Source organism: Eptesicus fuscus, chromosome 11, assembly GCF_027574615.1.
Source record: "Eptesicus fuscus isolate TK198812 chromosome 11, DD_ASM_mEF_20220401, whole genome shotgun sequence".
In the NCBI taxonomy this organism is placed as follows: domain Eukaryota; kingdom Metazoa; phylum Chordata; class Mammalia; order Chiroptera; family Vespertilionidae; genus Eptesicus; species Eptesicus fuscus.
Genome location: NC_072483.1, coordinates 85,732,386 through 85,752,929, shown reverse-complemented (window position 1 = coordinate 85,752,929; position 20,544 = coordinate 85,732,386). Strand labels below are relative to the sequence as shown.

Here is a 20,544-nt window from a genome sequence, read left to right as displayed (position 1 = left end):
GTCTGTTTTGATGTGTTTTATGTTATTAGATTTGTTAAAACTTCAGATCATTATTTCTCTCCACTTTGCCAGTTGGGTTTGTATGTATTTTCATTAACCCCCGTGGTTTTTTCAAATGAGTAACTTTGAACATTTCCTATAAAAGTATCACTTCTGTATATTGCTCTATAAAAAGTAGCATAATTTCCATTTCTCCTATTGGATTTCCTAGAGAACAAAATCAAAAATAAGTTCTTCCTTTTCTGTGCTAATTATTTCAGATATCTGTATTCCTTTAACTGTCAAGAGACTTGATTAGAATATGGTATTTTTTTTTATTTCATTCATGTAATATCCAAGCACCCACCCAAGGACAAGGAAAGTCTAAGCACTAAGGATATAATACAGACAAAACAGTCCTAGCTTGTGAGTACAGCTGTGTATACTACAGATCTAGTATAAGGTCTAAGAGGTAAAATATGAAACAAAAGGTATTCTTAAAATAACCATTGTTACATTGTACTTTAAGAGCCTTTAAGAGAAACATGCTTTAGACAGGTTAAGATACACAGGTAGATTGACCTCATATGTAAATTTAGATTGCTTTTTAAAAAGGCGAGAGATCTAGTAGCCTTAGTAGAGTCAGGCATAATTTAGGTGGTCATTTTGGTATCATTGAATGGAACTTTAAAAAGGAGAATACAACTTGGGTGCATTTAAGACATCCAAACACTTCAAGGCCTGTATGCTTAAAATAAGACTTGAAGGTAGCACCGTATCTGTGGCTGACTGCCAATCTATGTTAGTTCCTCCTGACTACATCTGTTTTTCAGCACAGAGGAGTCACGGCAGTACAGTTCCTATTCCATCCAGACCTGCATTCCAGCTTCCTGCATTTTTTTTTTTTTTTTTTTTTTTGGTCAAATTCAGCTCAGATATCTGTTGGCAACTTTAGATAGGTGAGAGAAAAGCCTTGTTAGTAAAGTTCTTTCCAAATGTTCGCATAACTGCTAGTCAAAAGAACAGAAAGATACAAAATAAGCCTGGTTGATTTTGTCTCCCTTGTTTTGTCCATGGAAGTGACCAAATTTGAAAACAATTACTGAATAAAGAGAATTCCAGTATAATTATGTACCAAGACAAATACAGTTAATATTCATGAAAAGCTAATAATTACAATCTAACTTCAAAATCTCAAAGATGCCTAGAAAGTTCAGAGTAATTTTTTATATACTTTTTCTTAACTATTTATTGTAATTTGCTTTTTATACCTGAAATTAATCCAACTCTAAACACAGGATATGAGTAAATGAATTATTTCTCAAAAGTGGAAATTATTTTCTCCATAATTAAAATGCACCAAATTTATATACTCAGATTGCTTTAGATGGGCACATCTGTGTTCAGTAAGTACATTGTCAATGACAGTGCAAATAATTACTAGGTCCAAAACAAAGAATGGCACAGATCTACATATAATGGCTCATTGTCTCTAATGAGGACATTGGGATCTCGCATGTATTTGTTCTTAAAAATTCTTTTTTAAAATAAGGAACAGATGGAAAAGCATTTAGTGGGGAAAAGCATTTAGGTGAAACTTTAGCCTAAATTAAAACTGATTTATTTTATGACATTTAAAAACTGAGAAAAGGGGCAGGCCTGATTTACACTGGGTGCTAAGAAAAACCAGGATCAGATTAAATATTTGGGGTGAATCACAAAACTATTCATCCAAATTATCATCATTTAATACACTTGTTCTCAATCCTGACTATGCATCAAACCCCAAACACACTGATTCCAAGACTAAAGTTGGGATCCAGGCATCTGTTTTAAAAATCTCTAAAGATTAATGTAGTAGACATTGTTGGTTGCCCACCTTCTTTTTTCTTACCAGAATCCTGACTTAAACAATTATCCATTCTGCCCACATGTGCCTCAGAGGACAAGAATTCTACTTGCAGCTCCAGTAAAGCAGACTGGCTTAAGGGTCATTTCAGGATAGGTCCAAGCCATTTTAGATCAGTAAGACCCAAGGATTTGGTGGCAAATTTTGGGAAAGCTTTCTTATACCAAGAAAAGGCTGCTGGAATACAGCCTGACTCCTCCACTGCATGTAAATGAAGGTGTCGCACAAGGCCTGAACTGCTATTGGCAATCATCCCACGAAGGTGGCCAGCCTCAGGATGATGCCAGTGCTGCAGTTGAAAACAGGAGGAAAAACCCAAGAGATTCTTAATGACACTACTGAGTCACTGGGCCACAAATACTGAAGCCCGCCCTAGCTGGTTTGGCTCAGTAGATAGAGCATTGGCCTGTGGACCGAAGGATCCTGGGTTCGATTCCAATCAAGGGCATATACTGTATTTTTCCATGTATAAGATGCCCCTCACTTTTCCAACCCAAATTTAAGAAAATCAGTATTTTAAACATTTTGCTGGTTTTCCTCTTAAGGCCTTTTTTGGATCTTAAGTTGTTTCTGTATTCTCCACTGTCTGATCATATACTCAGTGGGAGGAGGTCCAAATTCTCTCTCTGCAGCTCTTTCCATACTCTTTTGCATAGTTGATTACATTCAGTTTGAATTTTGCGTAAGACAATCGCTTACTGGTATTTATCTTTTTATTTTTTGACATCTTTATGGGCTCAGAAAGCTCCGGTCCCTGTTGCATCTGTGCATTCTCCACTTCCACCTCCAATCACGGCATCAGTTGATGTACAATAATAAGGTGACCAGATTTTAACATTGGTAAAGCGGGACACCATTGACCGGGGGTGGGGGGTAGGGGTTCTTGATTAAAAATTTGGTCTATATAGAGCAACAAAAATTTTCATAGAACGCAAAAATAGTATTGTAATATATTTTTTAAATTTCAATGTAAGTACAATTTACAAATATTATAAATAAAAAATTATGTATAGTATTATTTATTCTTTGGCATATTTCTCATTTGAGTGAATTTTTTTTTAGTAGATTGCTGTCATTGTTTAAAAGGTCATGAATTTGCCGTAACGTAAGTCGTGTCACTTTCAAGGCCGGCGCTAGACTTTTTGCCACCACTATAATATAAATAATACGAGTACTGTCTGCTAAATTCAAGAAAATTTATGTATTTATGAAATAAATTACCTAAATTATCTGAATAGCTGATTTGTAGTGACATCACTTGTTTAACTAGCTTACTAGCACGCAGTACGATGTGTATCGTCTGAGAGATAGTTACAAAATGTTTTCGTTGTTGCCAATCCCCAAAAATGCCATTGTTCATTAAGTCCAAACAATGGTGGTCGAATTCTAACAACTGATCAACAATGCAAACTTTGATAAGCAGTTCTCGATAATCAGTTCTCAACAATTATTTGTTATTATTAAAGTTTAACATTATAAAATTAATAAAAATAATACAAAACTCATATCCTGGCTAAATAGCCACATGGCCGCCGAAAACCGTATATTCCCTTCCCGTTCTCCCACCGTTCCCTAGCTTGTCATGCATTCTTTCCAAAAATCGGGACTTTTTTAAAACGCCGTGGGACGCGGGACAAATTGTTAAAAATCGGGACTGTCCCGCCAAAAGTGGGACGTCTGGTCACCTTAAACAATAAGCTTGTGATTGGAGGAAGCCTGTTTGACAAGGTATGGGCAGCTACGCACCTGCGCGGCTCCTTCCTCAGCTGACTTCCGTGTATAAGATGCCCCTAGTTTTTCAGTCTAACGATTTTAGAAAAAATAGCATCTTATAGACAGAAAAATAGGGTACCTAGGTTGCAGGCTGGATCCCTGGCCCTGGTCAGGGAGCATGCAGGAAGCAACCAATCCATGTGTCTCTCAAATTGTATTTTTTATCTGTCTCTCCCCCTCCCTTCTCTAAAAATCAATGGTAAATTTCCTCAGGTGAGGATTAACAACAACAAAAAATATCGAGGCCCAATGTATTAATACATTTTGTCATTTTAAGTTAAAATTTTAGTTATTTGAATCTGAAAGCAAGAGGGATCCCAGAACAGCAATCTGTGAACCATAACAATCTGTATAAAAACCACACAAACACTCCTTTGAACTTATTTAATATGCAAATCTGAAATTGATTTACCTTTACTCTTTTAACAACAAATCTAATTTTTCTTGTTATATTTTTCTAATATTTGAGCTGAACTGTATTTAAAAGTTTATATTCATTGCATTCACTTCATTATTTACTCAAAGTTTTTGCTATAGGCTTTGTCTTGAATGTGTAAGACCATTCGCCGTGCATAGAAGTCCCTGTATTCCTCTGGTAATTCAGCCAGTGTTTTTAAGGCTCTGTCCAAAATTTGTGCAGCTCTTGATGCTGCTGTGAGATCTTTGTTTCCATAGGTATCTGTTTTATCATAGCATTCAGATGGAAGGTGTTTCCAAAAGACATTCACTCCCACTCCAAACTCTTCAGAAATTACATTATGGAACCATAAAGCTGAAGAAAAATTTTTAAAAAGTTAAAAATAAAACCTACAGTTAAAAAAAATACACCACCAAAATGTCACTGAAATATCACAAATTGCATACAACCAATGTAAGAAATAATTCTTGTAACTAGACCCCTTCGTTAGCACACTCCCAGCTTTTAACAGAATCATTGTAACTTTTATGAATTGCCAACCAATTTAAAGTGTCAATAGCACAAACCTACATTTAAAATCTTTTCAAATAGCAATTTTTCCTTTTTAACTTGAAAGACATAATAAAGTTATATTTGTTTTACAGATCTGTAATTTGGAGCTGTATTTTGTTACTTGTTGACACTTCCTGAGTCCCACAACCACATCAAATGTATGTTTTGTACACAGAACATTTCAATTATTTGAGGAGTATATTTGACCTTTTCTGACTTAGCACAATACCTTTGTTCTCAAAGACTTCCTATTCAAGCTGCATTTGCTTTATAACTTGCTTAAATTTGCATTCATTCGCCGTGCATAGAAGTCCCTGTATTCCTCTGGTAATTCAGCCAGTGTTTTTAAGGCTCTGTCCAAAATTTGTGCAGCTCTTGATGCTGCTGTGAGATCTTTGTTTCCATAGGTATCTGTTTTATCATAGCATTCAGATGGAAGGTGTTTCCAAAAGACATTCACTCCCACTCCAAACTCTTCAGAAATTACATTATGGAACCATAAAGCTGAAGAAAAATTTTTCTTTCATTGTAGCCTCCCCAGTTTTATATTTCTAATGCAATCATAATCGTATTTTTTAGTTCCTTTACAATCTATATATATAAAAGCCTAAGTGACCGTTATGACCGGTCAACCGAACAATCAGTTGCTATGACCCACACTGACCACCAGGGGGCAGACATTCAATACAGGAGCTGCCCCCTGGTGGTCAGTGTGCTTCCCTTTGTCCCTACGCCCGGCCAACCTCCCATAGTCCCTCCCCGTGGTGGGCCGGCCCTGATCGGCCCCAATCAGCCTCAATCGCCAGCCAGGCCAAGGGACCCCACCTGTGCCCAAATTCGTGCACTGGGCCTCTAGTAAGTATATAAAACTAAAGCAAATACAGAGGTGGGCAAAAGTAGGTTTACAGTTGTGAGTATGCGAAAGTTTATTCTTGTGTTATTTATTACTAGTGGCCTGGTGCACGAATTTGTGCACATTGAAAGGAAATTAATTAAAAGAAATATTTTAATATAGCTATTCACCTTTTCTCTATAGAAGTGTCAACTAAATTCACCGCTTTTCTCTATAGTAGAAGTGTCAACTAAATTCACAATCAACAATGACAGATCAAAACACACGTGCAACTGCCACCAGCGAGAGCTTTATATGTATTGCACATGCGCAAGTCAACTTAGCCTTTTATACATAGAGAATAAACTTGCTTAATTAGACCTGCTTTCTGATTTAGCTAAACTTTTTCCAGCCCAGTGAAGCACCCCAACTTCTCTTTCAGGTAATTGTCAGCAACACAGCAGTAAATATCAACACAAAGCAGATTATTATTGTAGTCTAGAAGCCTGATGCACAAAATTCGTGCAAGAGTAGGCCTTCCTTCCCTCCGGCACCCAGGATCCGGGCTTCCCTCCGGCCACCGGCAGGCACCTGGGACCTGGGCTTCCCTCGCAGCCCCAGCTTTGTCCGGAAGGTTGTCCAGAAGGATGTCTGGTCTAATTGGCATATTATACTTTTATTATTATAGAAGATTATTCAGGGAGAACAAAGGGTAAAATATTTAACTGCAGCAGTGTTTGACTATATTCTGCGCAGTGAGAAAACCTGAAGTCATTTTCAAGGTCTACCATTTCTTCTTTTCAGTCAGGTCAAGTTTCTAAACTTTCTAAATCTCCGTTTTCCAACTAATGAAAAAATAGGATTCCATTGAGTCTGCTATATACCTACTCCAGGACTTCTGTGAGGATGAGATGAGGCATGGGAAAATGCTTCACAGACATTTGGTTAGTGTAAAATGTTTGCACCTGGCTATAAAATAAGTCATGTTCCTGGGCTGAAGAAACTGCAAGGAGGCTAGTCGCTAGGGAGAGGAAGCCGGGCGTTGCTATGTGACATCATTACCCGGTGCCCACAGCGACCGTTTCTGGGCTGGGCTGGGCTGTGGGCCGCATTTTGTGCCATGGGGACTTGGCAGCGTTGGCTGCGATTTGGTGGGCTGTCGCTCCAGGGTGGTGGCAGGGCCTTTGTCCCACTTGGGGGAAGCCCAATGTTGGTTTGTAGGCACCAGGTCCATGGTGCCATTTCTTTGTAAATGGCCAATGCACGTCATGGCAGCTCCTGCATTGAGCATCAGCCCCCTGGTGGTCAGTGTGTGTCATAGCGACCAGTCGGATGGTCAGACACTTAGCATATTAGCTTTTTATAGATAAAAATTGTATTATAACTGTAAACCTACTTTTGCCCACCCCTGTATTTTAGTGATCTTTTTCATATATAGCTGATTACTTTTTTACTTCATTAGAAAGTTTACATCTTTGTCTTCAACTGAGTAAACATTTCAAAATATAGGTGCTACAAGAATATTAAAGCAATACCACACTATAACAAAGATGAAATAACTAATCACATCCAAAAAATGTCTCAGTTAGTGAAAGGATGAAAGGAAGAAAGGAAGATATTTAAGATGTTAAATTTTAGAAACAAACTCAACGAATGCTCATAGGAAAAACAAAACCTTAAAGTGTTTTGATTTGCAAAACTAGTTTTTAAACATGGTTTTAATATTAACCACTCTTTCTTTCAGAACCTTTTTTCTTTATTCAATATAACAGGAAAAATTATAACCATTCTGTTAATTTAAATCCAAAGATGGGGCTTTGCTTTATTTCAAAATATATGCAAATGTTTATTTTTATTTCCCTCTTTAAAAAGGTTGTACACAGAATAAGGGAAAACTACACAGCCCTTAATCATGCTCTAAAGATAAAAAATTAAATAATGGCAATAGACTTACAGACTACTGTGCTGGTTGTTCAGTAAATATAAGAATCAGAAGTCAATGTATCAAACTTTATAGACAATCAATTATGTGAAGGACACTGTATCAAGCCCCTTGGGGAATACAAAGATTAAAAAAACATGGTTCCCTGTCTTCAAGGAATTTATAATCTATCTGCAAGTGAGATCAGCATATTTTTAGTAATACTTTACTTAATTCTATCAATAAAGAGAGGTATTAATGATTATAAAAATATTAACTTAGAAATGGGAAAATTATATAGAGAATTTGTTAATACAACCATTTAATCTTAATTATGATTTTTCTAAATTTCAGGTATTTACTTCAGAATAATCCTATATAATAAAAGGCTAATATGCAAATTGTCGCCTTGGGAGTTTGACTGATCGGGAATTTGACTGCTCACTATGGCGTGCGCTGACCACTGGGGGAGCAGTGCGGAACGAAGGAAGGCCCCAGCCGGCAGCCGGCAGCCGGGGGAAGGAAGGCCCCGATTGGCCGGCCCTGTTCGCCAGCCAGGCCTAGGGACCGTAACTGTGCATGAATTTCATGCACCAGGCCTCTAGTGATTATAGACATTAATTACATCACTGGTTAGCAGCAACAACTAATGTCTACTTATAAATAAAGTAATACATTCAAACTGTAGAAAATAATGCACACAAGATATCACAGGTGTTAAAGATTATAACATTTTGATATTTAATAAAATCTCTAATCTATTTTGGCTTTGAAATACATTTTCATTTCTTGGTAAATACTTAAATGACAGTTCTAAAATACATAAATATTTTAAAAATAAAATGATTAAAAAGAACAACCAGACAGAATCTTTTCCCAGATATAAATCATCTTCCTTGATGTCATTTAGTAAGGTATAATAATATATTTATAGGTTGCCTTCAAAAAATAAGATTTAATTTTATAAGAATTTGCCTAAGCATACTTTAAAACACATACACACAATTGTGTATAAAAATCATCTTGTATAGGCCAACATACATATAACAAATATATTTTTGGACTAAAAAATCATATAATGGGTAATCAATAGAGCACAGATTTTATAAATAGTAAATTACAGAGGTCCAGAAATCTTACCAGGAATGAATAATACATCTCCAGCATGAAGGGAACATTCATACCTTCTAGCCTTGGAAAACAGTGGGTATTTAGCTAAGTCTGGGTCATCTATATTCAGTACTTCTGATTTAGTACCTGAAATGTTCCAAAAAAGGATAATACAAGTTGAGCAAAGTTAGCCTTTTTGTAAAAGTAATTACAAATATAAATTTGAAAATTATTCTTTTCTGTATAATGACTTTCTATACCCATACTGTGAAAACAATTACTATTCTCCTGAAACCTAATACATTTTCCAGTGACTCATCCCTTATGTATGACCACTGCCATTCATGTAATACAATTAAGAAAATGTACAAATCTCATTCTTCATATAGCCTATCGTTACATGTATACACATACACAATGGAGTACAATACATTTTAATCAGGAAGAAGCCCTAAAATGTTTTCCTATGAGAACACAGAGATTTCTCAAAAAAAGTATTGAATAAACCAATCTTTAAAAACTAAAAACTTTATAAAAAAGAAAATACCTGATAAATATAAATACTGGGCATCTCGAGGACTGAACAGTACAACACGCTTTTTTCCTGTCACTTGTATTAAGAAATTATCCATTACCTGGAAAGCAATAAGAACTTATGAATAAACGGTATCTAAAATTCACATCAACAAAACCAATGGTATTCCAAACAGTGAACTATAAATCCTATCCTTCAATAAGATTTGGCTCACATTATGTAAAATCTTAAGAGTAATGTTCTAATGTAACAATGAAACATTTGTATTAAACACCACTGTTCATTTACAGTATTAAAGGTATTTCTGTAGCACTGCCCTAAAATGGAAGGACTGGCAAGCCGTTAGGAAATGTGAAGTCCAAGTTATGTGCCCTTCCTCACCATACGGCAGCGAGGGCAGTTACACCTAGCTGAGGCTCCCTCGTTGGTTTTATTACTTATCTGTCCAGGAATGCTGAAGGCCAGTATTCAACAACCAATAAAAGCACTTAGAAATATCAGGTGTTGGAAAAAACAAGGTACTGCGGCAACCACTGCTCTTTCAATAACTTAATATGTGGCCATAATTTGTTTATAGCAGCAGTCGCCAACCGGAGGTCCGCGGACCACTGGTGGTCCATGAGGTCTGAAAGGTTGGCAATCGCTGGTTTAAGGAAACCTTTGGAGCAGCAGTCACCAACCGGTGGTCCGTGAGGTCCGAAAGGTTGGCAACTGCTGGTTTATAGGCATCTTAATTTTAAATTATTTCTATAGGACTATAACCTTGCAAATTTTCTTGACATACTTATTACTGGAGTAATCATGACTCTTCCTGTGTATGCAAGGGTGCATTTTGTTGGTAGAGATTGTGAAAAATGTTAAAAGCCAGAGCTACATAATTTTCAACTAAGGAATTAAAATAAATACAAACACGATGTATTCATTATTATTTACATACTAGAGGCCCGGTGCACAAATTTGTGCACGGGTGGGGTTCCTCAGCCTGGCTGGTGATTGGGGCCGTTTGGCTATCCCTCTCACAACCTGGGACCGCTGGATCCTAACCGCTCACCTTCCTGCCTGCCTGATTGCACCTAACCACTCTGCCTGCCTGCCTGATAGCCGCTAAACCCTCTGCCTGCCTGCCTGATCACCCCAACCCCTCTGCCTGCCTGCCTGATCACCCCTAACTGCCTCTGCCTGCCTGCCTGATTGTCCCTAACCACCTCTGCCTGCTTGATTACCCCTAACTAGCTCCCCTGCTGGTCTCATTGCCCTCAACTGCTCTCCCCTGCCAGCCTAATGGCCCTCAACTGTTCTCCCCTGCTGGCCTGATCTCCCCTAATTGCTCTCCCCTGCCATACTGATCACCCCCAACTGCCCTGCCCTGCCAGCCTGATTGCCCCTAACCCCTTGCCGACCTGATCTCACCCCCAACTGCCCTCTCCTGCCGGCCTGATCACCCCTAACTGCCTCTGCCTCGGCCCCCACCACCATGGCTTTGTCCGGAAGGAAGTCAGATGTCCAGAAGATGGCCGGTTGACCCAGTCCAGGTAGCATATTACCCTTTTATTAGTATAGAATATATAGAATAGGATTGCTTAAATGCGGGGGGAGGGGGGAAGGAGCCTTTTTCAGCAGGAGAAGATGCTCTTGGCAGACAAAAATACATAATCCTTATATCTGGACCGATAGCCAGCCATATGCACTATAGTGCCAAACCGGTTATTAAAAAATTGAACTGTTTTCTTACACCTTACACCAAACAGCTGTTGCCCTTAAAACCCCTCCTCAGCCCCCACCTTAGGTTCTGCCTTTGCAGTTCACCCAGATTAGGTTCTGACTGGTTGGTTTCTATGACAGTCAGCATCTCTGGACCTATCTCCAGGCCTGATCTGCAGCCACTGCAGCAGCAGCAGGTAGTTAGGCCTCTAGCCCGGCCCTGGGACAGAGGCTAATGAGCTTGCTATGCCCGCCTTGCCCCACTCACCCACCTGCTGGCCTGCCTGCCCGCCAGCCACCAGCCTTGCTTTGATAGGAGCCTGTGGGCTGCGGGGGAGGGACCTAGAGGTGCTCCATGCACTTCCTGGTGACTGGTCGTCCATCTGGTTGTTTAGGTTGTGATGGTCCCTGGCCTTTTATAATGTAGATAGATCATTTCTACCTAAGCATTTTTCCTTTTACCATTAACCCGTATATAAACCTTGACTATATAATAACCGAAGGGTGTCCCAAAAATTGTATGCACACTTTAACAGCTGATAATTTTGAAAATGAACTGTATGTTAATAAACAGTGACTTTATAATCATTCAAAGTCTGTATACCAGTTGGTAGCTCAATTTTGAAAATAATCTGTATGTTAATAAACACTGACTTTATAACCATTCAAAGTGTGTATAATTTTTTTGGGGGGACACCCTGTATACTACTACTATCCTTTGACTTATTTTTAAGGAAAGCTTTATGATATTCCATAACTCGATATAAAAAGGATACTACTTAAAAATAAAAATATAATCCGAGAATTCAGTTAAAATGTATTTGAGTTATCACATCATTTTCTCATCACATCATAACCTTTAAAAAACAATATGCTAGGATTTTGCCTGTCTCAATTATAAAGTTACTATGTTAAAATCCTCTCAAGAGATCGTTAGCTGAATTACAAAACATGCTTATAAAAATTAATATAGTTGGTACTCAGAACTTTTTTAAAAAAGAATTCCTTTATCTTTATAAACATATTAGGTATTGCTTTAGCTTCTTCAATTTCTCCACCCAACAGCAAACTATACACAATACCAGATTTTTAAAGTTTGTAAAACATTTCTATCCATTAAGCAAATAAAATTATAATACCATAGAATAAATTATTAAGATCAATAATCTACACATCTTGCTACTCAACAAACAGATACCTGACATTCTCAGGGGATATATACCTAAGACCTTCTGATAATTGAAAATGGCTGTCCACAAGCTTCTTACTCATACCACAACCTTATCACTTTTTCTACTTCCACCATCTTCCTCCTCAGCTGGTGGCCATTTCTCACGTGTTAACAAAACAAAAACACCTAATAAAACTTTATATATGACTAGAGGCCTGGTGCACGGATTCGTGCACATTGAAAGGAAATTAATTAGAAGGTGACTGGCGGGGAGGGACTGGGAGAGACGGGCCGGACACGCCCTGGAGCCAACCTCCCACGGTCCCTCCCTGGTTGGCTGCACCTGGGGCAGTGCCAGGGCTCGAAGGGCGTCTAAAGAGTGAGTGGAGTCCCTCCAGCAAGTGGGGTCCCTCGGCCTGGCCTGCAGGGATCGTGCCAAAACCAGCAGTCCGACATCCCCCAAGGAGTCCCGGAGTGCGAGGGCACTCTGCAAAGTTGCTGTCGCTTGGCGGCTCCTGCGTTGAGTGTCTGCCCCCCAGTGGTCAGTGCGCATCATAGCCACCGGCCAGTCAACTGGTCACTTAGCCTTTTATATATATAGTTGGTGAATCAAGAACAAGACCACTGAGAAGGCAAATGTGATAAACTAGGCTTTGGTGTTAGCTAACAATTCACTTCCATACCACCACCTTGCAGAGCACCGGTTTTCAACCTCATGTTTAGCAAATTACATATCAAAGATATTTAGGGTAGCCCACAGAGCTGAAACTGTGACTGTTAAATCTATCAATGCTAAACATCTATAGTAGCTTAGGTTTCTTATCTGTGTAGCATACATCATAGTGGGTCCAAAGTTGTAATCCCGGTGAGCTAATTCGAAAAACACTGGAAAAGAACTGCTCCTCTTTGAAGAATTTTGGAAACTTAATATCTCCTTCCAATAAAGGAAACTGCTTTCTGATATCTGCAACATCCTGCATTGAGAGGCACACAGTAAGAATTTTAATAAAACAACATTGGCACAATGCTTATTTTATCTAAGACTGCCATCAGAACCCATGATATAAAAGAGAAATGGAGTGAAACTCTGCTCACTGCTTTAAAATACTAGGACATGACCATAGCCACCAATTAAGTAATACACACTGTGTAAACAAGACTGCAGATTTAACACTATTTAGCTTAATATGCTTCATTTATAGATAGGCTCTTCCTACTTTAAGCAATATTCATACAGTTGTATCTAATATTAAGTATTTTAACGTTAGGAGTCATCAACTTGAATGTTATCAACTATGTAAACCTGTGGTCTAACTGAGGAAGGAGAACGAAGGTAAAGAACTAATGTAATCTTACTTAATCATTTTAGGGATACCCTTTAGCACTACAGCCATATAAATTACACTCTGAATGCATGTCAAAGCTGATTTAATGAGTTATTCAGAATTTTTATAATTATTTAAGATTATATTTTATTAGGTGAATTGCAATCTGTAAAATATACAGTAGAAAGAATTTCTTAATTGTGTACAGATTACCAGTAGATGACTTTAAACACTAAGATTCTATGGTCCTACTTTAAAAACTAAATTATCAACTTTTAATAATCATACTTATTCAAATCATTAAGAATGAAAAGGATAAAACAGATCATATGACAGGCAGCAAGTATAAAAATTATAGTGCCAGTTTTTATATATACATCCATTTAAGCTTGAATCAATTGTTTCACATTCAGAATTCTTACCTTTCTAGGGTCTTCCCCAAGTGACCGTAAGTAGTACTTTTCATCCTTAAACATCCCAAAGAAAAATAACATCAATACTCACTTAGAAATATTAGAAAGTAAAGATGAAAGGAAAAAGGTATTAAAATCTAACCCAGTGAAGTCATTTTCCATAAAGTTACATTTTCTTACCCTTTCTACTAATGCTCTCTGGTGGCCATATGAAGAAAAATCTTTACATGCTGCTTGTAATAATGATTGAATCCACAAAATATAAGTAAAAGAAATTCTAAAAGCAATATACACATACCACATCTAAAGCCACATTGTTCAATTTAGACTTTATACTCCAAATTATTTAGACTCAACAATGTCTTACGACTTAAAAGAATTCCCATTTGGACAACACACATGATCTCAAGGTATTGCTGAGTGCCAACAAAAAAGTTCTTTAATATAATACAAATGTACAATAGGGGATAAGTAAAATATACTTTTAATAATTTTTTTAAATTTTGAATTGTATTTTATCAAGCTAAGCCTATCCCTGATTATATAAATTCTCAAGCCAAATTCTTAAGAGTCAGCTCATGTATGTGAATTAGAAATGTCACTTTATAGCAGTAAATTTGATACAATACAAAGTCACCAATTATACTGCACCGAGTAGCTATAATAAGGAATTGTTTGAATTAGAAAACATTTCTGTTGCCTACATTTCCTATGAGAATTAGATAACTGAGATATACTGGGTCAAGCACAGGGGCATTCTGCCGTTTTTATATCCACATTGACTGTTAATAACACAAACTTCATTTACTTCATTAAACTTTATTTACTTTTATAAATGTACCAGAGGCCCGATGCACAAAATTCGTTCAAGGGGCTCGGCCCTCGCAGCCCCAGCTTCGTCCAGAAGGACGTCTGGCCTAATTAGCATATTACGCTTTAATTATTATTGATCAGAAATTTAAACTTTCAAATTCATTGTTTTTATATTTTTAGATAGTACCATATCAAGTAAATTCTATGAATTTATTAGTGGCTAGACAGGTTTCAAAATATGTTCTTCAAAATTCTAAGAGTTTTCTACCAGTTCTAGTATTTCAGAATTTAAATAAATTCATGTGGCAGATACAGAGACACACTTCTCAGACCCCCCTTCAAGAAAGAGTGTGACACAGCTGCCAGCTGTTGGCTCCTTCAGGTCCACCTCACTTTCTGAACCAACGTCCTGCTCTTCTTGCAGTTCCCCCAACTAATGACTGAGCACAAGGGTAAACGCCGAGACGCTGCTACCCGACAAGGACTCCTCCAACAGGCAGTCTGGCTCGGGAATTCCATGATATTTAAACTGAATTAAAGGTGGATTATAGTGTAAATAAGTAGACTTTTCTGAATAAATGTTAAATTTTAAAAAAATCACACAGACAGTAACTAATAATAAAGAAATAGTTCTCCATTAGCATTTGAACTTGGTATATCAAACCAAGCATTTTCAATGGAAGTAATACTAATAGCTAACATTTAGTGAGCAGTTTCTAGTCAGCACTGTGCTAATAATTACTCTACGGATTAGATTTGGTGGATTGTACTGTTATGATTCATATTTTATAGCTGAGTACACTGAGGCACAGAAAAATAATTTGGCCAAGGTTTGCGACCTAATAAATAGTAGAACTAATATCTATGGCATATACAACCAAGTTGTGAGAGGCTATTAGAGAATGATACAGCTCTTGTATATAAAATATTCTCTTATAAGAAAATCCACTTAGTATATAGACATTAATGTTTTCTAAAGAAAATGTTAGAACCAATTACCTCTGAAATAAAGAATTCTTTATGCTTTTCTTCAGCTGCCCTCTGAACCAACTTGTCAAAAGGTAAAGTTCTGAAATAAACACAAAAGAATCCTTGGACTTAACAATAAATTAATTAATAATACTCTAATCATTATACATTATAGGGATTTGTTGTAGTTGGATATGACCTGTTTTACAATATTCATAATTTTTATTATGACCTATTATGTGGAATTCTAAATTTTCAAAATTCATTTAGCACTGTGCTTATTTGACCTAGGTTGTCTGATATTCCTATTTCAAAAATTAAAGATTTTTAAATCTATGGTACAGATGGATCCTTCTCATATGAGAATATCCTCCTATTCCAAGTTTCTGTTAGAAAAATGTTCCTATGGTGTTTGGTACCTTTGGAAATACACACTTTCAACCTCTTGTGATGATGGGCAACTACGAATACGGCTCCTTTGGAAGAGACTAAGCAAAGGGTTGATGAAGGTCAAGGGTCCCCCCTCCTCCCTCTCCCCCCTCCTGGTCTTCCCGCCTTTTGGCGTCTGCACAGAACACAGAAGCTTGTAACACTACTCTCATCCTCCTGAACCACGCTCTGTCATTTTAAGCTTCTGGGGAATATCTCAAGAATTCCAGTGAAGTGACAATGTTTTATTCTTCAATATTTCTACCCAAATGCTTGGCTTTGTCCACCTGGTTGAAAAGGCTGAACATTGTAAAAGCAGTGTGTTTCCTTGACCTCACATTCTTGAGCCTTGAGTTATTTTTTCTCTAGGTCCCATCCTATCCCTTCAAGAATCAAAAGTACTGCCCCTACAGAAAGATGATCCCTTATCAGTAGCATTAAGACAATCAAGTCCTCAAAAGCATCCAGGTCAAAAGCCCCTCTCCTCCTCCAGCAATGAACTCCAGCCTCCAAACCTGATTAAAAGTTATAATCTTTTCACTTTTACTTCCCCCTGAAATCTGTACTGGCAAGATGGGGAGAAAGGGTTGGGCCTACTTTCTCCTAGCAATGTTTTCCTACAAACATTAGGAATGTTTTCCTTAACATACTGGTTAAGATAAATGCGGAATGTCAACTGTGACATCAGGTAATACTGTTTATTGGTGAACTATGCCTGGCTAGAGAGCTGGTGGTGGACTACAAATATTGGTAGGAAGCAGGGGATTTGGCATCCTTATGTGCAGTGTAACTCTTGCAACCGAGTATGTCCTTAGAGAAACCTACATAAGTTCATGAGTTGTTTGTGATACTGGTGTCTAAACTAGGGCTCACCTCTATAGTCTTGTTCCCTTACAACAAAGCTGTTATATTTGGTGAGCCAAAAAATGGCTCCCGGATTGGCATAAGGACTCCTACTGATACTATCCTGCTAGAATGCTTTTTTTCTGAAAATCCAAGTGAATCTGATGCCAGATTATGGACTCGTGGATCCCGTGAGCATGAATGTCAAGTGAACTCGAGGACACTGCTGGTCCTGTAGAGTGAGCACTGTGAGGCAAAGGAGTCTGCCATCTACCCAGACCAATCTTCCACTATAGTGTCTGCCTCACGTTATAAACAAATTTACTTATCATCCTCCATTCAGTTTTTCCATCGCTCACCTCACCATATACCCTTCATTCCTACCAAAGCTTCTTTGAAGAGTCGGGAGGAATGGGGGAGCCTCTCTGGCCCAGAGCCACCTCTGTAACTGGTGCAGTTGCCTAGGCTTAGGTTTTTACTAAGGAGAACCCAGAAATGTTTCCAGACCTTTACAAGGCCAGGGCAGATAGAGTGGTTCAGGCCACAGTAGAGCAGGGGTGCCCCAGCCACTTTCTCCCTTAGGCACTGGTACCCGTCACAGGTTCTGCAGAAGCAAAGCTGAGAGAGGGGATATGAAGTGTATGAACTGGCAAGTGCCTTGGCCTTGAGATCTTATCTACCTCATGCACGTTTCAAAAAAACAAAACACCTGCTACTCAAGTTCCATGTGTCTGGACTAACATAGAGACTAGGAAGGGAGGTAGTATCAAAGAGGGGGTAGAAGCAGGGCTCTGTGGAGGCAAGCAAGTCTGGGTGTAAGTCATGGTTCCATCATTTCAACCTATATGATCTTGGGTAAGTTACTTAACATTAAACCTCCGTTAGCTCATTATTATTAAATTGAAGTGAAAATACTGATAAATGGATGAGAATTTCTTACTTTCTAGTCTGTGGCTTAGATGCCTTCCTTCTTTCCTACTCCCATAACTGCCAAAAATAATCTATTTTTTTCTTGCACTAAGAAAATATTCTTGTAGCTTTTTAGTAGCTCTAGTGAAAGGTTTGGAGGAAGCTGGGATAAGAACTATTACATAATGTATGTGCTTCAAAAACAAGTTTTGAAAAGTTTATAGGACATGACAAAACATCAAGGCAATTCAAGAAGAAGTTTCAATAACCACTTGCTATGGCATTGGACTCTCTGGAAAATAAACATCATTAACTGCAGGCTGAAAAACGCTTATCATTCCAGCACTTTCTCCCACTTTCTTGATTTAATGAAAGTTCTTAGACTTGGGAAAACTCATGGCAATTAAATTCAATTCATGGTCTATTAAAAACCAACACTATAATGGTGAGTATTCAAAGGATAAAAAACTGAGAAATGCTTTGGCAAGCTGTTATCTGAGTTTGGAAAACTGAGAAAAGAATGGCCTTGGACATTAGAAACTGTTTAACTCATCTCTACTCTGGAAGAAACAGCTAACTCCCTTTAAAAGTCAGGCTATTGTGAACTACACATGTTTTTAATAGACTGAATTAGTTGGGAACTGCACATGCTCAGAATGTGAAAGTTGTTTGTTTTTTAATGTAACATTTTTAACAAAACTCATGGGATTAAATAGTAAATTAAAACTATGAGATCACAGTATTTAAAGCTTTCAAATTTAGAAATCCAGCAGCTTTTAACTATTTGCTTTTAAGAGATCGTAAAACATAAAATTACAGCCATAAGGGAAAAAAAAGTATTAAGGTTATTTTTTAAAAAGAGAAAATTAAGTATGATTTTTTTTAAAGTTACCTGAATTGATGAAAGTTTATATCAAACATAGCAACTACTTGCCCTACATTTCTGGAGAGGGCAGAAAAACAATGGCTTTATACTTATCAAAAACAATCTGATTTAGAAAAATTTCCAAAACTAGGGCATTAAAAATAAAAATAGATCATGATAGGCAACTTTAGAATTTATTACTCTAGATAATAATTACTAATGTGGTAGGGTCAATTAATTAATGAAGCATTCAGATGTAACCTCTCTAGTTATGGCAATTCTCTGTTCCTTCCGTGGTTCCGGAAGGCATCAGGTATACACCCTGTGTAAAAAATGGTGTTTGGAAATGTCTTTGTATAATTATGTAAACTCAGAATTCTTGTCTTTTAAAAGCCATTCTTTAAAAATTAGTAAGCTATTCCATGATTATATCAAGCTAGCCAAAAGATGATGTGCCATGTGGATTTTGTATAAATATTTTAAAGGTTTAAAACAAGTTATTTGTATCCCGAGAGTAAACCTGAGAAGAAAATACCTATATACAAAGTTCTTACTAATGAAGTCCATCTGGGCAACTGCGGCAACATGAATCTTCACTTCTTTCTCCCCTCCAATTTGACTTAGGTAATCCACCGTCCATTTGCTTGTGCATGTCCCCAAATCAATTCCTTCCAACACTACAGGTTTTCTCTACAAAGGGGAAAAGTACAAAATAAAACAAAACAAAACAAAAAACCCCAACAATATATCAGGAGCTGTATTTGACAATAGAGGGATAAAAAGAAATGATTCTTTATCCCAAGATGCTCAAACTCAAACCTTTTGACAATTCATGCTGTAACTAAAATAGGAAAAGGACCCATCCAATATACTTAGAACAAAATTTTAACATTAGAACAAAACCAAACAAAACAGTGACATCATGAATAGCTAAGAGATAAAAAAATCTAGATAATCTAAGCATTATCTAAAGCGTTTTCAGGGGTGTTACTTATGACTAAATGATTAAAATGGGTATTTATAGTCAAGTATGTTTGTAACTTTTTATTTTGATACCCTTTCAAACTTATGGAAAAGTTCGAACAACTGCCATATACCATCTACTCTGGTTCACCATTTGCTCTCATTCTCACTAATTGTGTCTAGAGAACAAGATAATGATTCTCTGAACTAGTCAGGGTAAGTTGCTGCTATCATGCTCCTCCATCTCTAAAAATTTGAGTTATGTTTTCCTGAGAACAAAGCCATTATTTTTTTCTCTGGGTTTTCTTTGAAAGAACGAAGGTTCGAATTACACACATAAGAGATTCCAATGTTTGAACTAGAACCCGGATTAGTCAGAATCCAAGACCAAGACCAGCGGAAGCTTCCTGAGGGAATTCCCATTGATTCCCTTTGGCTCCTTGAAATCCAGTAACCCAGGTGGACTGACAGGCGCCGATCACGCCAACAGGGGAGCCTCGAAACCTCTAAAATGTAAGGAACCCAAAGGAAGATAGACAGGCGGGCGCGGTGGTGGTGGTAGAGAACGCTCCCTTCGTTGCCAAGGCAACGGCGGAAGGCTTCCGAACGGGGCTCCCACGAGGCGGCTCTCCGCAGCGAGGGCAGCTTTCCTTAGGCCAAACGTTTCTCGCACTCAGCTCTCCCCGCTGCTCCCAGGAAACGTGGAGCTGTTCTCTCCTGAATGGATGAGCCGGCTGACATCCCCATGCGCCCCCTTCCTGGGCCGCGGGGCCGACCAGCCCTTTATGACGCCCGCCGCCTTCGCCCCACTCCCTCGGTCGCGAGGAACAGGTTGGGAGCCAGCGCGAGGGCCTCACCTGTGGGTAGAGGTGCTGCAGGAAGTGCTCCTGCGAAACACCCTCGAGCCGGGGCACCGGGAGGCGCTGCCCGGCCATGACCGCTCCCGCCCGTCCTCTTCCGAGTCTCGGGAACTAGGCCCACAACACGTTCTTCCACAACCGACCCGGCCGGAAACTCGACCCCGCGAGAAAAGGCCCGCGAGGCCGCTGAACTCGCGAGAGCGGCGGGTTTCCGGCGGGGCGCCGGCCCCTGTGGGTTGTGTGCTGGAGGGGGA

At 38.4% G+C, this 20,544-nt stretch overlaps 1 protein-coding gene across 1 annotated transcript; it reads right to left on the bottom strand.

Annotated features, from left to right (window-relative positions):
• Nucleotides 1-3,484: 3,484 nt before the first annotated feature.
• Nucleotides 3,485-20,452, bottom strand: TYW5 (tRNA-yW synthesizing protein 5). Its single transcript, XM_054723539.1, has 8 exons — nt 20,288-20,452; nt 19,003-19,157; nt 15,452-15,521; nt 13,649-13,693; nt 12,738-12,875; nt 9,042-9,129; nt 8,525-8,641; nt 3,485-4,433 (listed from the first exon to the last, which is right to left on the bottom strand). The coding sequence occupies exons 1-8, from the start codon at nt 20,363-20,365 to the stop codon at nt 4,177-4,179; spliced, it is 948 nt and encodes a 315-aa protein (XP_054579514.1). The 5' UTR covers nt 20,366-20,452; the 3' UTR covers nt 3,485-4,176.
• Between the last annotated feature and the right edge of the window lie 92 nt (nt 20,453-20,544).